Below are 19,134 nucleotides of genomic sequence, written 5' to 3'. Positions count from 1 at the left end.
CTCTGTCAGTCATTATTCTGGTTTAATATGTCACTATTTAGAGCTTTAACATGACTCACGTTAAAGAAATGAGATTCCATGTATCAGTAGTTTAACATGGCAAGTCTCAACACCTGTTCACATACAGGAGGGAAACTTTCCACATTTATCATCTAAAGAAACTTTATAATATTAAAAGGGTATCTTGCTAAAGTTTTATGTTTACATTTATTTGAATTTAAGGCATTATAAAATAATATATGAGATAGTGTACTTGAATGCAATATATAATAGTCAGTGCAACTTCCCTTTGAGGACATGGATTAGAAGATGGTGAGCATCCTTGATCCTCTGTTTGGAAAGGAAAAATTCTGTCTCTGCATTGTCAATCATTCTATTAACGCATTCTCTCATGGCTCCCCACTCCTTGTTGCTCAAGTGCTCTTTAACAACCCAGGCTCTTTGATGGAGCTTCAGGAATGCCAGGTGGTTGCTTATTTGTTCCTGTGCCCTTCCTTTGTTCCTTTCTGAATTTGCAGAACCGTGGAACTTGTGTTGCCTTTTGGACACTGAGGGGAGACTGGTGCCCTGGCTTATCTCAGTGGGATGACAGGACTGGCAAGGATCTAGACACTTGTGCCTTCACAGCATGGGCTCCTGCAAAAAGCGGGGCTCAGTTTGTCCCTTCAGCAAAGCTGTCTGCAACCAGGTTTTAAAATAGGAGAGTAATTATAGCTGGCCCAGGCCAAGGGGGCAGAATCAGACTGTGGGCAAAAATACCGGTTCTTGCTTATTCAGCTCTGACTGAGGAATTCTGTGATGAGAATACCCTCTTCAGTGAAAAAAGAATTCTTGTGAACCAAGAGAAAGAAATAGTTACTGCTTTTCAACAGTGTTGTAAGAGCTTTATCTTTTGTCAGCATTAGTTAAAGACATTTGATCACTCATCTGATGAGAACTGCTTTTGTAAAGGGCATTTTTAATATATGTTTGCAAGATATAAAGGCAGTTTTATGGAAGAGTGCATTAATGTGTATTCTTGGATTTGAGATGACTTCATCATTCATATATTTTCCAGGAAATATGTGAGTGTAAAATTTCTTATTGTTTTGGCATTGCTTCGGGGTCACGTTGGGTAGTACACATACGTATGGACATATATAAGCAGAGGTAGAGTTTAGAACAGCAGCTTCTATCTGGGTGTGTTTGAGCAAGAACAGTAAAGGAATTTGGATCATAACTTGAGGGCTTATAATATTAGGAATGTAACATTCTTTTATATAATTGACATATTTCTGAAATACATATGAGTAGATTATATATTTTAATTGAATTAGAGAAAATTTTGCATAATTTAAAATTATATACTTTTATATTTAGTATTATGTATTATATATTCTATTCACAGAATAGCAGTCAGTGGGGATACACTGAGAACACTAAAAGGAAGGGATTATTTTCCATATATTTTTGAGCCAGGTTTAGTTAACAAGGAATAACCTAGAGTATAAATACATATTCCCATAAAAAGTGAAACAATAATTCAATACTCAAAGGATGCCCTTTCCCCTAAAGACTTATTCTTTACTTACAAGCTCTTTAATCCATTCAATTAAATGCGTGGTTTTTATACAAAAGTAATCCGTAAATGAGGCTCATTGAAAAATATCGTCACCTATCTAGAAGCAAAGTATACATTTTTAAAAAACAGACTTTAGTTTTCTAATATAGACAATATGGACATTAAGTTTGGTTTTGAGTGCATTTGGTTTTGAGTGCTTGGATTCTATCTTAAAATAATTATTGATGGAAAAATAATGATATGATATAATAGAACACATTATATAACTTGAAAACTGGATTTCTGGTTGCAGCTTTTCCATTAATCAGCTGCATGACTTGCAGTAAGTCAAATAGCTTGTCTGGATTTTATTTCTACTAGTAAAATTGAGAAGCTTGAACCAAAAGTACTCTAAAGTTTCTTCTTGCCCTAATACTTTATATTTGAGGGTTAACGGATTACGATGTTCATTGCATTGCCAAGAATGTCAAATAGAGGTGACCAGCACCAGTTATGGAGGGAGTAAAACAAGGGTCTTACATAAGTAAGTCCAGTACATCGCATGCTGCTGTGGGGAGTTTTGTGAGCTTATAAGGGCTTTATAGGAAAGCCACAAAGATGAGATAATAAAATAGGAAAATGAAGACTGTGATAGATAGATAAATATATTAAGGAACTGATGTTGTTGGTTCAAGAGAAATATGACAAATAGCCCAAGAATGGTTATAAAGGATTTTCCATTCTGCAACAATTATGTTTAGCCTACTACATGCCAGACACTGTTCTTATCAAGACTCTGAGGATGAGATGAGTTGACGTTGGAAGAAGCTGTAGCCAGTGCTCCTTTTAGGAAGGAACAATTCTCCCTCAGGGTAAGATGTACTAGATTGGGTTAGGTAGGGTGCTTGGGAGATCTCCTATAGTCTTTGCAGATGACAGTCCCTGTGTTTCAGATGGTTTAGGAAACATCTTGCCTAATTGCCCTGTTCCCTAAGTACTCTTTGATCTGCCCTCCCAAACTGAATCCTTGATTTCTTTTCCACTGTTGCTGGCTTTGTCACCTAAAGGGTCTGAGATAAAACTTTCACTATATGCTCCATTCCCCCCCACCACCACCCAATTAAAATATTCTAGAGTTTAGGTTGATGGGGATGTCAGTGTGCCAGAATAAGTAAGATAGAATAGGATTTTAGCCTTCCCTGGGTTATGCTTTCTAAGTGTAGTATCATTAAAAGCCAAAAGTTCTCAGAATAAACATTTTCAAACGTTAAGCCCCAAAATACACTACAAAGCTACCTGTGGTCTTTGTGTTCCATGATGCCCTGATGATGAATCAGCCTTCTGTTTACTGTAGTTTCTAAACCTCTTAAAATGGGCTCCACGGTTGCCTCTACCACCCTGCCCTTAATTCAACATGGCAATGAATAGTGCTCTGGAGAGGTTCACGGTATAGAAGTGTTTTTGAGGTGGCCCGTTGTTTTGGATTTTCTTTGACATTTCTTCCATTATTTGGATAAGTAAGAGTTATCCATGATTTCAGTGATTTTTCTCTTTTATATTTTCACCAAAGTAAAAACTGAGTACAGTAACACTTTTACTTTTGTTTATGTATTATTGCAAAAGCAAAACTGCACAGAGTTTTTATATGACTTACCTTTATGCTATCAGAATCAGCTGTGGATTTATAGAGCCAAGATCTCAAAATATGCTGTCTTACCCATAGTAAGAGCTTACCCATATCTTACTACAAAGGAAATATGCTGTCTTACCTATGGTATTAGCTACACATGCCCTATATCTTTACTAAAGCATCCTACTTAAACTTCATTTAATTTAAGCCTTTTAAAATTTGAAACAACAGACTTCGTTTACTCTTATAAAGCAGCAATTTACAGTCTCATAAATGAGAATCTGTCTAAAACCTTCCTACTCAAAACGTGGTCCATGGACTAGCAGCATATGCCTCACCTGGGAGATTGTTAGAAATGCAGACTTGCAATCCTCCTCCTCCTCCCTATTGAATCAAAATGTGCATTTTGCCCAGAAACACCAGGTAATTCATGCACATGTTAGGTTTGAGAAGCACTGGATTTAAATCTGTAAATAATACTATATCCAGGTGAGATTGGTTCAAAGTTGGCAGAATTGTAAGTTATATTTACCTTTGATCTGGAGAAAAGATAAACCCAACAAGTATGAATGACTTGTATAGTCTGAAAATATTTATAAATAATAAATGTGTGAAAATTATATGAAAAATGTGAGAAGTTAAACATACTGGCAATAAATAAGATAAACATTATCCCAGAAAATGCAAATTAAATGTATGTTCACAAAATATTTTGTAATACATAGTATTTGGGGAAATTGAACATGGAAACCATCATGATATTGTGACATAAGGGGTGATAAGTAGACAGAAAGCCAGAAATGAATCAGAGATAGGTAACAGTGGTCACTGTTCCACTGCTAGTTTGATTCCTTAGAAATTTTCTTAAAGGCAGAGTCTAGTTGTGGCTTGTATATCTTTCATACAGTAAGTGACACTCTTTGCTAGAAAGATAAAGGTAAATCAGAGAGTGTTAAGAGATGGGCTAGAAGATTGATTAGGGCATAGGAAGAACTGATTTATGAGGAAGGAGAAAAGTAATTAAATGGGCAGCACTGTGCTATAAAAAGAGGCTATAGAGACATGAATGTTTATTTGCTCTTTCTCCAGTGCTTTTTTCCTGTAGTATCCATATGCAAGATGCAGAAACATTAGGATATCAGGATGCTAAGAAATTCGTTACAAAACAAAGCAGTACCATCTGGAATTACTCAATTTAGGAGCAATATGAAAGATTAAGTTTCAGAAAATTTTACTTTGTGCATAAGGAGTAACCTTGAGTGGGATGACTTTATCCCTGAAAACTTTTGAAAGCTCTATGGGCAAAGAATGGAAAATCATTTATTAAGTTGTAGAATTCTAATTGGAACCCATCTCTTGAAACTTCTAAAATTAGGGTGGAGAAAAACCAGGATGTTGCCTGTGGGAAAACTCTCCACTTCCGGCAGAGACTTGGTGATTGATGAGTGACATTTTTCTTCTGCACTATCTTTGATTATTACTGTGTTACCATACACAGGTAATTTTTTTTTCATCAGGTTAGTATCTTATTTAAATAAAAAATACTAGTTTCTAAAAGAACAGCCATAGAGTGTCACTCACCTGCCCTCCATTGTGTCTGCCTCCGTGGCATCCGTAGGCTACCTGGCAACCAGTGACATTCTTTTTCCATTTCTCTTCACTCATTATTCATTTAGAGATGCAATTCAGTATATATTGGAAGCAAATTCACTTGCTACATTCTCTTCATCTGGAAAACTAAAAAGGCATGCCCAAAATATGCCTTGCCTTTTAGAGCCATTTGTCAAATGGATACAGAAACTCTGAAAGCCTGAAATCATCTAATGCTTCAGACAGTTTAGTGATCCTTTTCACAAGGATGAAAACCCAGCTCACATTTGTCAAGGAGTAATGGTCTGAGGGCACTACATTTCTTTCTGTCTTCTCCGTAGACATTTTTCCCAGTTCAATGAATCAGCTGAAAAAGGAAGCCCAGAACCCCAATTCCACTGGTCAGAAAGCAAGTAAAACACAGCAGAATTATTCAGTATTTTCTTTACTTTTTTTATGCTAATTGCTTCAGGTCCACATTTATATTGCTTAGGAGATCTAGTTTAATATAGGTACTGCTAAGAATAAATTCTATCAAATATGTTGACTGGAGATATTAGATATACTTCTCTATGCTGATGTGTGGAAAGCTTTGCCAAACTTAAATATTAAGTCACATTAATTAAGTTACTTCAGGTGCTCCATAACATGAATTGGATTTTTGTTGATATTATTTTCTAAACTACTATTCAATTTTGTTATTTATGACTTAATGCACCTGCTTTAGTTTTAAGAAATTCTATTTATCTGTAGCCGAAAGTTCTTACCCCTTTCCTTCTTGAAAGAGATCTAGACCTAATCAAAAAGGTTAGGATTACATTCTGCTCTTGTGTCCATAACACAAAGATAATCTCCTCTGTATCCTGTTTTTATGAAAATGGCTCTAACAAATTGCCCGTATCTTACACATACAAACAACAACTATTTTCAAGATGAAAACTAGTTGAGAAAAAATAAAATAAATTGTTAGATTGCAATCTTCCTTTTTCTTCTCTTGCTTCCTGACTGATATACCTACAAAAGTTGCAGGGGGGGAAAAAGTCCTTTTTCTTTCTAAATCTTGCTACTAGTGTCGTATTGATTTTCTCTCAAGTGCACCCTGTGGTCTCAGATGATCACATATTTTCTCACATTACTCGTATTGACACAGCACCTTGACTCACAGGTTGACATATGTTGCTTGAACTGATGACATGGCTCACCGTTGACATATCCTGGTGGTGGGGCGAACCAAGCATCTTATGCGTGAAACCTAAGGGAACAGGCTATTTCACAATCTTATTCTCATTCTTTGAAAAGTAACTGTTGTTCACCTCAAGTGATCCTTTAAGTCTTGTCCGTGTTGCTTGACATTGTTCCTAATCTCTCCAACAGTGTTTTGAGTTCTTTTGTGTCTCTGCTGATGTGGAAAGGAAAAAAAAATCCCTCAGCTGGGTGTAACAATGTTTGAGTGTTCTGTGGTTTGTAAGAAAAAATAGAAGTGTTATTAAGAGTCTGAAGGAATACATGGAGGCCGGCCTCTGTGCCACGTTGCTTCGGCTCCTTCTTACCTTCGTGCTCTCTCCACCTCCCTGCCTGTGTTTCAGCTAGCTGTGAGGTGGCTGGAACACAGCTGCCATTACCAGTACATGGATGAGCTCCTGCAGTACATCCGCTTTGGCCTGATGGACGTGGACACTCTCCATACAGTTGCCCTGTCCCACCCCCTCGTCCAGGCAAGTGAGACCGCAACAGCTCTCGTCAACGAGGCCCTGGAGTACCACCAGAGCATCTATGCACAGCCCGTGTGGCAGACTCGCAGGACCAAACCGCGCTTCCAGTCAGATACTCTGTACATCATCGGTGGGAAGAAGCGTGAGGTCTGTAAAGTCAAGGAACTTCGGTACTTCAATCCCGTGGACCAGGAGAATGCCCTCATAGCTGCCATTGCCAACTGGAGTGAGCTGGCTCCCATGCCCGTGGGAAGGAGCCACCATTGTGTGGCAGTCATGGGGGACTTCCTGTTTGTAGCAGGAGGGGAAGTTGAGCACGCCAGCGGCCGGACGTGTGCCGTGAGGACTGCCTGTCGCTATGACCCCCGCAGTAATTCCTGGGCAGAGATAGCACCCATGAAAAACTGCCGGGAGCATTTCGTTCTGGGAGCCATGGATGAGTACCTCTATGCAGCTGGGGGCAGGAATGAACTGCGCCAGGTCCTGCCGACCGTTGAGCGATATTGCCCCAAGAAGAACAAGTGGACTTTCGTCCAGCCCTTTGACCGGTCCCTCTCCTGTCACGCTGGCTATGTGGCTGATGGTCTTCTTTGGATATCAGGTAGAACATGCCTCATACATTGGATTTATTACGAACCACTTTCACTGTGGCATAAATTGACAAGTCAGGCTTTGGTAGTGGTGGCCATGTGTATCTGAACGATTCGGCCAAGGATGCCATTTTAGCTAATTAACAGTCATTTATTGAGCACCATTCTATAGAGAGCAGTGTATGGGGAGGTAATTGACCTTTCTGTGACTTTCTGAGTGATGAGTGGAGTAAAATTTCAAGATGGAAATGAATGGCCTATCACATCACTTTTTCTACCAAACCTTCTATTGTTTAGATTGTCAGTTTTCGATATTCATGGACTGTATTGCAGACCTTGTGGTTTATCCAGGTCCTTGGCTTTTCCTTTCACCTTGGGCTGCCTGAGTAGGAGCCAGTCTATCAAAGACAGGGCAGGCGAAGTAAAAGCCCAGTTAATCCATTTGGATGAGTAAAGCAATGGGAATAGATCCAGGTAGGAGCCATGCTGTGCATTGAGGGAAGGGATTTCAGTTATTGGCTAAAATAATGTTTTCCTGTTATCTGCGAATTGTAGTTACTCATGCCATCCCAATCCTTTATTCCTATTTACTCTCCCATTCTTCCTGATTATTTGGGGGTTCTGATTATTTTAGTTTACTTTTTTTTTGCCTTTGGTTTTGTTTGAAGCCTTTTGATTATGAAGAAAGGAGAGAGACTAGTATAATGAATCCCATGTGCCCATAACCCAGCTTCAGCAGTTATCTACTCATTGCCAGTCTTGTTTCACTCACACCCACATGCTTCTTCCAACCCCTCATGACTGACTTTTCACTGGCACAGAGGAGCCTGTGAGGCATGTGTTATTGACATCACATTATCACCTTGTGGTTCCAATCCTATTATTGGAAAGTCCTCAAATGTCCTCCTTTGAAAGGTTTGCCTATTAGGGAAGAAAGTTGCATCTTTTCTCAGCTGGAGGATACTCATTTTGAGACCCAGATGGATCTCGCTGAATTTCTATGTCAAGGACAAAGAGGAATAAAAAAATCAAACAACTTAATTACTAAGAGTAACTTTGAGATGTTTGTACTCAGAAGAAACAATCACTTTTAAGTATACTTGTGAAGACTTCTAAGCTTCCTTGAATAATCTTCTCTAGTTTAACATCTGCTCGGACAAAATTCCCCCTTGCACTTAGAGTAAATTCACTGGACTCTGCCCATGTTTCCTTCTACTCTCCTCAATGACTAGGGATACAGCTGTAGTCTTGGCTGCTCTGGGTAGTGCCTCAATTATTGGCAATTCACTGATTTTTATTGAAGAAACCTAGCTCATGTCTGGGTTTAAGTGCTCAATAATTAATGAATGAAGTTAAGGTTGGGACCAAGAAAGGATAAATGAGGTGTATCCAACAATTACTGGTCCTGTATACCAAATAAACATTAGATATGAGTGTGTATGTTAGTATATGTAGATATATTTAGATAAAGACCTCATTTATCTGGTGACTTATTCCTTTTTCTTTAAGTATACATTTCAGTATTTAAGAAAAAAGCCACCAGGACTGTATCCTGTTAGATTTGTTGAAGAGACCTTAAACTTGGCTGCAAATAAATCCTTGCTATTAGAAGGAACAGATCTGTACTTGACTTAGATAACAAAACAGTGATGGATTTATGAAATCAGTATAATTTATATTTTATTCCAACTTACATCCCTTCCTTTGACTCATTTAGTTTTCATACATTGCTAAGGTACTGCACTCCTAAATTTTGCATTGCATTTTCTAAATTTTGTATACGTTTCTCATAATTAGTTTAATAATTATTCCTTACTTACTTTTATTTTGGGGCTATAAAACTAGCTTTTAAGAAAAGTGCTGGAGTTTCCCTTACATAGTCTTCAAAATATGACTACTTAATACCATCTTTAGTGAGGCCTTAAGAAAGCACTGAAACTTACGTTTGCCTGGCTAGATCTGTCAACCTGGTATCAAGCTGACTTCTCTTTCCATATATGGGTCTGTATGTTTCCTTTTCCGTTGTATTAAATGCATCAACTTATTACAGTCCATACTGCTATCACTTTGTTTTTCCCCTACTATGAAAGGAAATACATTTCCTTTGTTCTTCTTTTGCACTAATATATGCTGCCTGTGTTAACCATACTTAATGAAAACAATCACAATTTTCTCAGGTTTGATTCTCCCTACTGTGTACTTGAGATGAAAAACTCACTTCCCTGTGTACAGTACTATACCTTTAATTGGAAAGAAGAGGAAATCACCAGTGACATTTCTAATACCTTCAGTCGTCTGCCTCTTTCCTCTGGCTCAGCTTACAATAAATCAATTGTGAATCTAACCAGGGATAGGGAGGGGTTGCTATGGGCTCCTTAAAAAAAAAAAGACAGGTATATTTTACCCTATCTCTGATTTAGAAGTGTTACCCTGATTTTTTTTGGAGCAGACGAAAATGTTTGAGGCTATTCCTTATCCTTTACCAAATAATTAAATATTTCCAGTTTAATTGATGGGGGATTGGGTCATTGGCATCCTTCTGGTATTTTGTAAGCTTTGCCTGAGGTGAAGGTAGTAAGGATTATAGGATGTGGATTTGGGGAGCTTATTTCTGTTCCACAGAACACAAAATGAATGTTTCTTTAGGGACTCGATATTTCCAGTGTGCTCCCTCTCTATACATACCCTCTCCCCGTCTCTGTCCATTTTAGGGTCAGGATACCTGGAAACCTGTCCGTGGTTTTAAAAAGGAGACAGGCAAAGATGAATTCAGAAAACTAGGCTGTATAGATATGCCCATTAGCATGTAATTTAAGATGTTAGAGATAGTCAGATTTTACAGGCTCCTCTAGCATTTGACATCGTGACCCAATTCACAAATGCTCCACATCGTTTCTACTTGAAATTCACAATACTGAAGTAAAATAAGCATTAAATATCCTGCCGTTGTGCTTTAAAAGGTATGCTCCCCATTGTAAGGTATTGTTTGTGAACTACTAAAAAGATCCTTTTTTGTGAGTGAAAATGAATCCTGAGCTCATCTTGCAGAATAACTTACCTTTTCATTTTTGTCAAATGGCAGCAGGATAATAGGAAGCTATCCACAAAATTAGTGCTTTAAAACTGCAATAATAAGACAAATGATACTGCATTTCCTCAAAAGCGGCACTTAGTGTTTTCTTGATTCTCTTGGTGAATGCTACATCTTTATTAAAGTCAGTGCTGGTTCATAGATAAATAAGAATAATTCAGCAGACACACTTCCTGCCCTCTAGGAGCTGACAATCAAAGAGTTTTTCAGGTATTTCACTAATGAAAGAACATTTGTTAGGGCTTCTTTAACTCCCTAGAAGATATATTTATTTTCATCTTGATTAAATTTAGATGAAGTTTGCGTTGCTCCATTTTAAGTAACTTTAATTTATTCAAACCTACTAAAGGAACTTTACAATTAGAACGGTATAAAGCATCATTAACATTTAAAAAATGCCATGGCTGTAACTTTACTGTGCAAATATCATTTTACTTGCATCTAAAAAAATTGTATACAACATATTAGGAACTAATGGGGGCATGGCAGAGGCTGACTGTGGTGCTCTGAGGTCACAGATTGAGGGCACATGCAAGTGTGAAATTTGATCCACTTCAACCAACCAGGAGATGCTGAGCAAGTTTCCTCACCTCCCTGAGTCTTGTTCCAGGCCAGTGCGGGAGCCACAAAGACAGGTCCCACGCCGGGGCTTATAGTTGTTTTTGTTTTTTTTTTTTAATAAATTTATTTATTTATGGCTGTGTTGGGTCTTCGTTGCTGTGTGGGCTTTCTCTAGTTGCGGTGAGCGGGGGCTACTCTTCGTCACGGTGTGCGGGCTTCTTGTTGCGGTGGCTTCTCTTGCTGCGTGCTCTAGGCACGCAGGCTTCAGTAGTTGTGGCTTGCGGGCTCAGTAGTTGTGGCACGTGGGCTCTAGAGCGCAGGCTCAGTAGTTGTGGCGCACGGGCTTAGTTGCTCCGCGGCATGTGGGGTCTTCCGGGACCAGGGCTTGAACCCGTGTCCCCTGCATTGGCAGGCAGATTCTTAACCACTGCACCACCAGGGAAGTCCGGGCTCACAGCTTTTAAACGGATGATTACAGTAAAGTGTGTGGTGTGTGTGGGTGTGATGATAGACAGCTTTACAAGGTACAGAAGTAGTGTGAAGCAGGAAGTAATCAGTGCAGGGGCACGAGAGGCTTCACAGAAGTTTGTGGCACCTTCAGCCTCCCTTGGCCTCAGGTCCATTGGCTGCTTCCCACTTGCCCATTTACCCCTCCCTGTGCTCAGGCTTGGGCTTCATGGTGCAGCCATTTCAATAACTCTCTTGCCCTCTGGCAGGCACACACTGTTGGGCAAACCCAATGGTTCGCTTTGTGCCTGTACCCAGGCAGCTGAGCCCGGTGGGAGGAGGCCAGCTGACAGGAGGCTTGGCACATGTATCCACTCAGCCCCCAAGCCCTCTCTACATCCTGCCACTAGGGTCTCATCCACTCTCCTTCACCAGCTGTAATGCCCTCACTCTCCTCAAACTCAGAGATAGAACCTTGCCTCCTGTTTCTCAGAACAAATGGATGTGAGGAGTTTCTGGCAGCAAATCAGGCGCGATGAGAAGGCGGTGGAGAGTATGAGGACACAGAGGGGCCAGAGGTGGTGTGCAAGGGGAAGCACTGGCCAGGAGGGCGCAGAGGAGGGGGAGCTAAGGAAGGAGCTGAGAATGTGCGACGGGCAAGGCCGGAGGAGGAGGCGTGGTGTAGAAACCAAAGCCGAAGCCGAAGGGTGCGTGAGACGTGTCCAGTACTGTGGGGACATCTAAGTCCAGAATGCCTCCTCTGCAGTTTCAGTCAGGGACTGCTTGGTAATTTCAGTGAAAGCGGTTTCCGGAGAGCGGAAGAAGGTGGAAGCTAGAATGCAGTGGTTGAAGGTGTGGGTGGAGGCTGAGGAAGTAACAGCTGCAGGTACATAGGCCACCTTTTCACAAAGCTGGGATTTCATCTAAACTTGGCTCCCTGAACCTGAGCTTACCCAGCAACTTTCCGATTATTGTGCTCTGGCCGACAGGGAGAGACTGTGCTGTTTCTAGGTACACACATACTTCAGTCCGGGTGACAGCCATATTTTTCTTTTTCTTTTTTAAAAATTAATTAATTAATTAATTAATTAATTAATTTCCTGGCCACGCCTCATGGCACATGGGATCTTAGTTCCCCGACCAGGGATCGAATCCGTGCCCCCTGCGTTGGGAGCGCAGAGTCTTAATCACTGGACCACCAGGGAAGTTCCCGTATTTTTCATTATAAATTAATAAATAACATTTTGGCTTTAGGAAGAAAAAAGGAGGAAAGATGGAAGGAAAGAAAAAGAAGGAAGTTTGGCTGAGAGAAGAGAGAGTAGCTACGGAGGAAATCCAGGGTCAAAGGAGGGAACTGTTTTTGAGGATGTGAGCGCATTAAGCACATCTGTAGCTAAGGGGAATTAGTGAATTTGAAGTGAAGGGAGTAGGGGCGTCCTCTGGTTGGTAAATGCTGAGAGCAGCTCCTAGGTACCAGGAATGGGGATAAGTCTGGGGCGTAACAATATTGACCACAGACGCAGGGCCCCGAAGAGGCCAGAGGGAGTTTGGGAGGGGTTCAGTCTTGGACAGGAAGAAGAGAGACCCCTCCAGCTCCAGGGCAGGAGGCAATGCTGGATGTGGACCTAGGTAAGCTCAGAGAGGAGGGGCAGGGACTTGCAGAGGGTCCTTGCCATGGAGTCAAGGGAGGGGCGGGGTTGTCTGTGTAGATCGTGCCGTGTCAGGACCAGGTAGAGGGCCTGAGGAGAGTGGCCTTGGGAAAAGCTGCCGAGAGAAAACAGAGGGAACTGACATGTTTAACAAAGTTGCGTCAGAGCCCACACTAAGTTGGAAACCACGAAATTATGGTATCCCAGTTTGCAAATTTCTGTTCTGTGTTTTGGTGGTGCTCAGCAGAGAACTGGAGAGGGAAAATCCTTGGATTCACTCATGATGGAAGGTTTTTAGGCTGGGAAGAGCCCAGAGGATCCTACTGGAAGAGTTCAGCATGCTGGGATCCCAGTTAGGTGAGGGTCAAGGACTTAAGGTTTGCTTGAGGGAGAAATAAGTGTGTCGTGTTGTGGGAGCGGGTATCGGAGAGGGTCTGTTTGTTGCCCCTGGGAGAGGCTTCGGGCTTCATAGCTTGACACTCCACTTAAAACTTCCTAGTGGACTGGAATTCCACTAAGAGTAAAATCTTCTTTGTTGCTTCAGATCCCAGCAACCAGCTGGCCACAGCAGTTACTTTTTCTTTTCTGTTTTCACTTCTGCCCCAGCCTTTACTACTCTCCATCTGAAAGAGATGAAAACAAAACCATTACAGTATTGTACTGAAATGGAAGCCAAACTGAAATGAACCATTCTACAAACCTTTTAAAAGAGCTCAGTGGTTTGAAGAAAGCAGTCGGATCACCTACATTCTCCAAAATAATTATCAAAGCTTTCATCCTAAACTGACTTCCCTTTATTCCAAAGTAGCACTTGGTTTCCCCTCACACTGCTCCTCAAGAGATGAGGCTTAAAGAGGTGAAATGATTTTTCTGGATCACACAGCAAGTATTTGACAAAGCTGGAATTTGATCTCTGTGTCTCTGGTGTTTGAAAACCATACTTTTTCCACGAAACCTCACAAACCAGTTACAACAAAGGTCTCAAAACAGGTGCTTGTATTGTAAAAAGAACTTCCAAATGGCATGACTGAAAGTAAATGATACATAGAAGAGTAATCATACCTGTAGATTTGTGTAGAATCAGTAATCATTTGATTGTCTTTAATTGTTTAACTGACCATCTTTCTTCGGGCACAGAGCTGAGCTATATAATGTCTTCCTTTTTGTGTTTCTATAGTATAGTTTCTAAAACATAAACAATAATATAAAGTTAAAATGCATACAGAGGGCTTCCCTGGTGGCGCAGTGTTTGAGAGTCTGCCTGCCGATGCAGGGGACACGGGTTCGTGCCCTGGTCTGGGAGGATTCCACATGCCGCAGAGCGGCTAGGCCCGTGATCCATGGCCGCTGAGCCTGCGCGTCCGGAGCCTGTGCTCCACAGCGGGAGAGGCCACAACAGTGAGAGGCCTGTGTACCGCAAAAAAAAAAAAAAGCGTACAGAAACAGTGATAATATGGAGGTACTCTAAAGTACATTGGTTTAGATGAGAACATTGTTTTCTGAAAGGATTGCATATTAAAATATAGTAGTCTAGTGGCCTTTAAAATTGGTAGTTTAAGTAGTTAAAAAAACACCCATTGGCTCTAAGATTCCTCTCATGGTGATTACAGTCTTTGTTTATATGATCCATTTGTGTCTGTCTAGATGAATCTAGAAAAAGAAGGTAGAAAAAAGAGTGAGCTGAATTGCTCCATCTAAGAATATGAGAAATATGTCATTTTCTTTATTCCCAAGAGGAGAGAAGAAAATTAAAGCTACTTTATGGAAATGGGGAATGGCTGAAGAATTTGGTTGATGGCAGGAAAGAGGAAAAAGATACAACAAGAACACAGCAAAACCAGGACACTAGAGACAGGCAGATGTGACCTTGAGAACTTAACCCTGCTAGGAGCGTTCAGAAATCTTTGGAGGCAGGATATCAACTTTCTACAGAATGAAGAATTGGAGTTAGAGCAAATTTTATTGAGATTTTAAAGGTCAGCTGACATCTGCATGTGGTAGATTTTACCATCATTTATTAGTTCACTTATTTAAAATAACACATGGTGCATACTTTACATATTTTGGATTACAAGTTTATATTTGTTCACTCTAGGTGACATAAATATAATTTATATTTTCAAGTGCATCAACCTTTTCTTTATAGATATTTTGTAAATTTGAGACTTCCTTTGTGGATTTTGAATATATTAATAACCCATCCATTTGTGTGGTTTCCTCAAGTGTGACAGAAATAATATGGATACTAGTTTTAATTTGATGCCTGGATTAAGTATGCTTCTATTCAAGATGCTAATTTAGTAGAAAGATTCTTGGCTTTAATTGTTTATGTAGCATTATTAACACTCCCAAAATATGGATGGTTTAATATCATGTAAAAATAGATAATAAAAAGTTTATTTTTGCATTCGTTGTAAATATTCTCATGGTGTCCCTTTTATCAAGGAATATTAATGAGTTTGGCTCTTAAAAAATGACTCATATGAACTCACACCTACTGCTTTTGATAATTAGACTATGAGTGTAAAGTTTTTAGTCTTTTGAGAATTGGAGCAAATTTACAGAGGAGATGCTTAAACTATTAAACAAGGAAAAAGTCTTTGATACCTTATAAACCAGCCAGTAATTGTGGTTATTAGAAAAAAGAACTATAAGGAATCTATTTCAGACTACAAAATTCATTCATTCATTAATTCAGTATTTCATACTTATTTTTTCAATATTCCATACATACTCATTTGTGAAAGTGACAAGAAATTTTTATAAACAAACTACTGCAGTATTTTTTTTTTTTTTAATTTTATTTTACAAATTTAATCACTTATACATATACATATGTTCCCATATCCCCTCCCTTTTGCGTCTCCCTCCCACCATCATTATGCCACCCCTCCAGGCGGTCACAAAGAACCGAGCTGATCTCCCTGTGCTATGCGGCTGCTTCCCACTAGCTATCTACCTTACGTTTGGTAGTGTATATATGTCCATGCTGCTCTTTCACTTTGTCACAGCTTACCCTTCCCCCTCCCCATATCCTCAAGTCCATTCTCTAGTAGGTCTGTGTCTTTATTCCTGTCTTACCCCTAGGTTCTTCATGACATTTTTTTTCTTAAATTCCATATATATGTGTCAGCATACAGTATTTGTCTTTCTCTTTCTGACTTACTTCACTCTGTATGACAGACTCAAGGTCCATCCACCTCACCACAAATAGCTCAATTTCATTTCTTTTTATGGCTGAGTAATATTCCATTGTATATATGTGCCACATCTTCTTTACCCATTCATCCGATGATGGACACTTAGGTTGTTTCCATCTCCGGGCTATTGTAAATAGGGCTGCTATGAACATTTTGGTACATGTCTCTTTTTGAATTATGGTTTTCTCAGGGTATATGCCCAGTAGTGGGATTGCTGGGTCATATGGTAGTTCTATTTGTAGTTTTTTAAGGAACCTCCATACCGTTCTCCATAGTGGCTGTACCAATTCACATTCCCACCAGCAGTGCAAGAGTGTTCCCTTTTTTCCACACCCTCTCCAGCATTTATTGTTTCTAGATTTTTTGATGATGGCCATTCTGACTGGTGTGAGATGATATCTCATTGTAGTTTTGATTTGCATTTCTCTAATGAGTAAAGATGTTGAGCATCCTTTCATGTGTTTGTTGGCAGTCTGTATATCTTCTGTGGAGAAATGTCTATTTAGGTCTTCTGCCCATTTTTGGATTGGGTTGTTTGTTTTTTTGCTATTGAGCTGCATGAGCTGCTTATAAATTTTGGAGATTAATCCTTTGTCAGTTGCTTCATTTGCAAATATTTTCTCCCATTCTGAGGGTTGTCTTTTCGTCTTGTTTATGGTTTCCTTTGCTGTGCAAAAGCTTTGAAGTTTCATTAGGTCCCATGTGTTTATTTTTGTCTTTATTTCCATTTCTCTAGGAGGTGGGTCAAAAAAGATCTTGCTGTGATTTATGTCATAGAGTGTTCTGCCTATGTTTTCCTCTAGGAGTTTGATAGTGTCTGGCCTTACATTTAGGTCTTTAATCCATTTTGAGCTTATTTTTGTGTATGGTGTTAGGGAGTGATCTAATCTCATACTTTTTTTTATAAATTTATAAATTTATTTATTTTTGGCTGCATTGGGTCTTCGTTGCTGCACGCGGGCTTTCTCTAGTTGCGGCGAGCGGGGGCTACTCTTCGTTGTGGTGCGCAGGCTTCTCATTGCAGTGGCTTCTCTTGTTGTGGAGCACAGGCTCTAGGAGCGTGGGCTTCAGTAGTTGTGGCACGCGGGCTCAGTAGTTGTGGCTCGCGGGTTCTAGAGCACAGGCTCAGTAGTTGTGACTCACGGGCTTCGTTGCTCCGCGGCATGTGGGATCCTCCCGGGCCAGGGATCAAACCCATGTCCCCTGCATTGGCAGGCGGATTCTTAACCACTGCGCCACCAGGGAAGCCCCACTACTACACTATTGTAGTAAACTTCCCGTATGGTTGGCCTCTTTACCGAGTACTCTTGTTCATCTGAAACCTATGAGAGAGGTCTCACTGTCTCCATTTTGCATGTGAGGACATGAACTTGGCTGTTAAATGGCTCCCCAAGGATAGAGTCCTAAAGGAGCTGGGGGTGGAGGCTGACGGCACACATTTTGCTGAAATGCACCCCCTAGACTAGTGTGAAGCTGGCACTGCAGGCCTCCAAGAGAGCTGCAGAGAACTCAAGATAGTTTGCCACAATCCTGAACTGGCTCACAGAATTCCAGCCTGGAGCATCTTCCCTAAGAGCATGGACACGTTCAGTTCTTTGCATCCTGCTCTGTTCCAGTAAGGGTACTAGCACTGCATTAGGTACCACTCTTTTCTACTAAAGAGTTTAGTGTAGGACTCTCTATTTATCAACAGAGGTGTTTCTATCCCTGAAAAAAGAAGAAAAATTAGCAGAGCCACCAGACTTGAGCTACCCTGGCCAACGAATATTGAGAGCTGTTTTCCTAAACACTATTTTATGGACACTGTCAGCATTGGCTAGTTGTTGCTTTTGAACACAACGAGTTTAGGAGTTGGTGACCTCTCAGTAGTGGAAACAGAGGTTGTTTGTTTGGCAGTCACCTGTCATCTCCTTGGCATGCACTCATCCATTTGTCACAATGTTTTGTGGGGAGTTGAACAGGGAAGCTTAAGAAAAATGCTTTACTCTTGTCTTGATGACAGAAAGCATTTCTCCCTGCTGGTAGCTTGGTGGTAACTTTTCATTCCTTCTGGCAGTTTTTAAAGACTTATTTGACTTTGGGGGAACCTGCCATATATCTTTAAGTCACAGTTCAGAAGTATAAGACAGGATTGTTCATTTTCAATTTTGGCTGAAAAGTCTTAACTTTGACTGTGGCACTTCAAAGTTAGGGAAAACTTGGCTTTAAAAACGGATGCTGATATGAGATGGCATATTTAATGACAGATGTATCTATAGAAAGCTGTTAAGATGCAGATTATCCCTCCTGGGGTGGGGGAGGGAGATCAAAACTGCCAATCTATAAAATATACTCAGTAGAGGAAGGCATGGAATCTGTCTTCGCAAGTGCTTTGATTGCAGGGGGCAGTATAGCAGCATGTGGCATCATAACCCAGAGCAGACAAATCAGCTTGATGACTTTCAAAGCCAGGAATACTGCTGCAGGCAAGGGTACTCCAGTCTAGGATAAATTAAAACATATAGAGACTATTAATAATTCCATATCTATTTTTGTATAGTCAAATCTGTATGCAAATCCTTAGCATCTCATTTCAGAAGATTAATCTAAAAGTAAAGAGTGTTATGTGAAGGGAATGTAATGATAAAGCTCTGAAAATGGGTAACATTGCTAGAGAAATGTGGGCTGCAAACGTGGATGCTTTTTTAAAATTTATCTTTTGTACTGAGAAGAAGTGTTTTTTTTATTTATATGCTCATTTGTAAGTTATTTCAAAGGGGGAAAGCAATAGAACCAATTCTTAAGGTTTTCCCTTGTAATCCTGATTTGGCAAAAGTTACAGCACTTGGTTTTGTAGTCACCTCCTGCGGTTTAACATTCTAGAAGTAATCAACCAAGTAACTAACTAGGACTTTTATTTTTACCCCCAACTAGTAACCCAATATCTCATTTCTAAATATTGTCATGTGAGTGAAAATTTGTATGTAAGGGTAAGGAATCTAATTACTGAGTGCAGATTAAGGGGGAAAAAACTGTATTATAAATGCATCTGTGGAAGACAGTAAATAGTAATTCTGAAAAGCATGAAGATAAATGGTGTGCCGTGCTTGGGAGAAAGGATGCAATAGCTGCATTCTAATCCATT

The 19,134-nt window shown here is 40.1% G+C and overlaps 1 protein-coding gene across 2 annotated transcripts in view; it reads left to right on the top strand.

The window, feature by feature from the left end:
• The window catches only part of KLHL32 (kelch like family member 32), a 224,330-nt gene that overhangs the window by 164,468 nt on the left and 40,728 nt on the right, over positions 1-19,134 (top strand). For both annotated transcript variants that reach the window (XM_060114789.1, XM_060114788.1), the window contains one exon: positions 6,347-7,073. In XM_060114789.1, the coding sequence (XP_059970772.1) occupies positions 6,347-7,073 (727 nt within the window). The remainder of the gene's footprint in view (positions 1-6,346; positions 7,074-19,134) is intronic.

Source organism: Mesoplodon densirostris, chromosome 12 (genome assembly GCF_025265405.1).
Source record: "Mesoplodon densirostris isolate mMesDen1 chromosome 12, mMesDen1 primary haplotype, whole genome shotgun sequence".
Classification (NCBI taxonomy): domain Eukaryota; kingdom Metazoa; phylum Chordata; class Mammalia; order Artiodactyla; family Ziphiidae; genus Mesoplodon; species Mesoplodon densirostris.
This window is presented reverse-complemented; position numbering and strand designations above follow the sequence as displayed.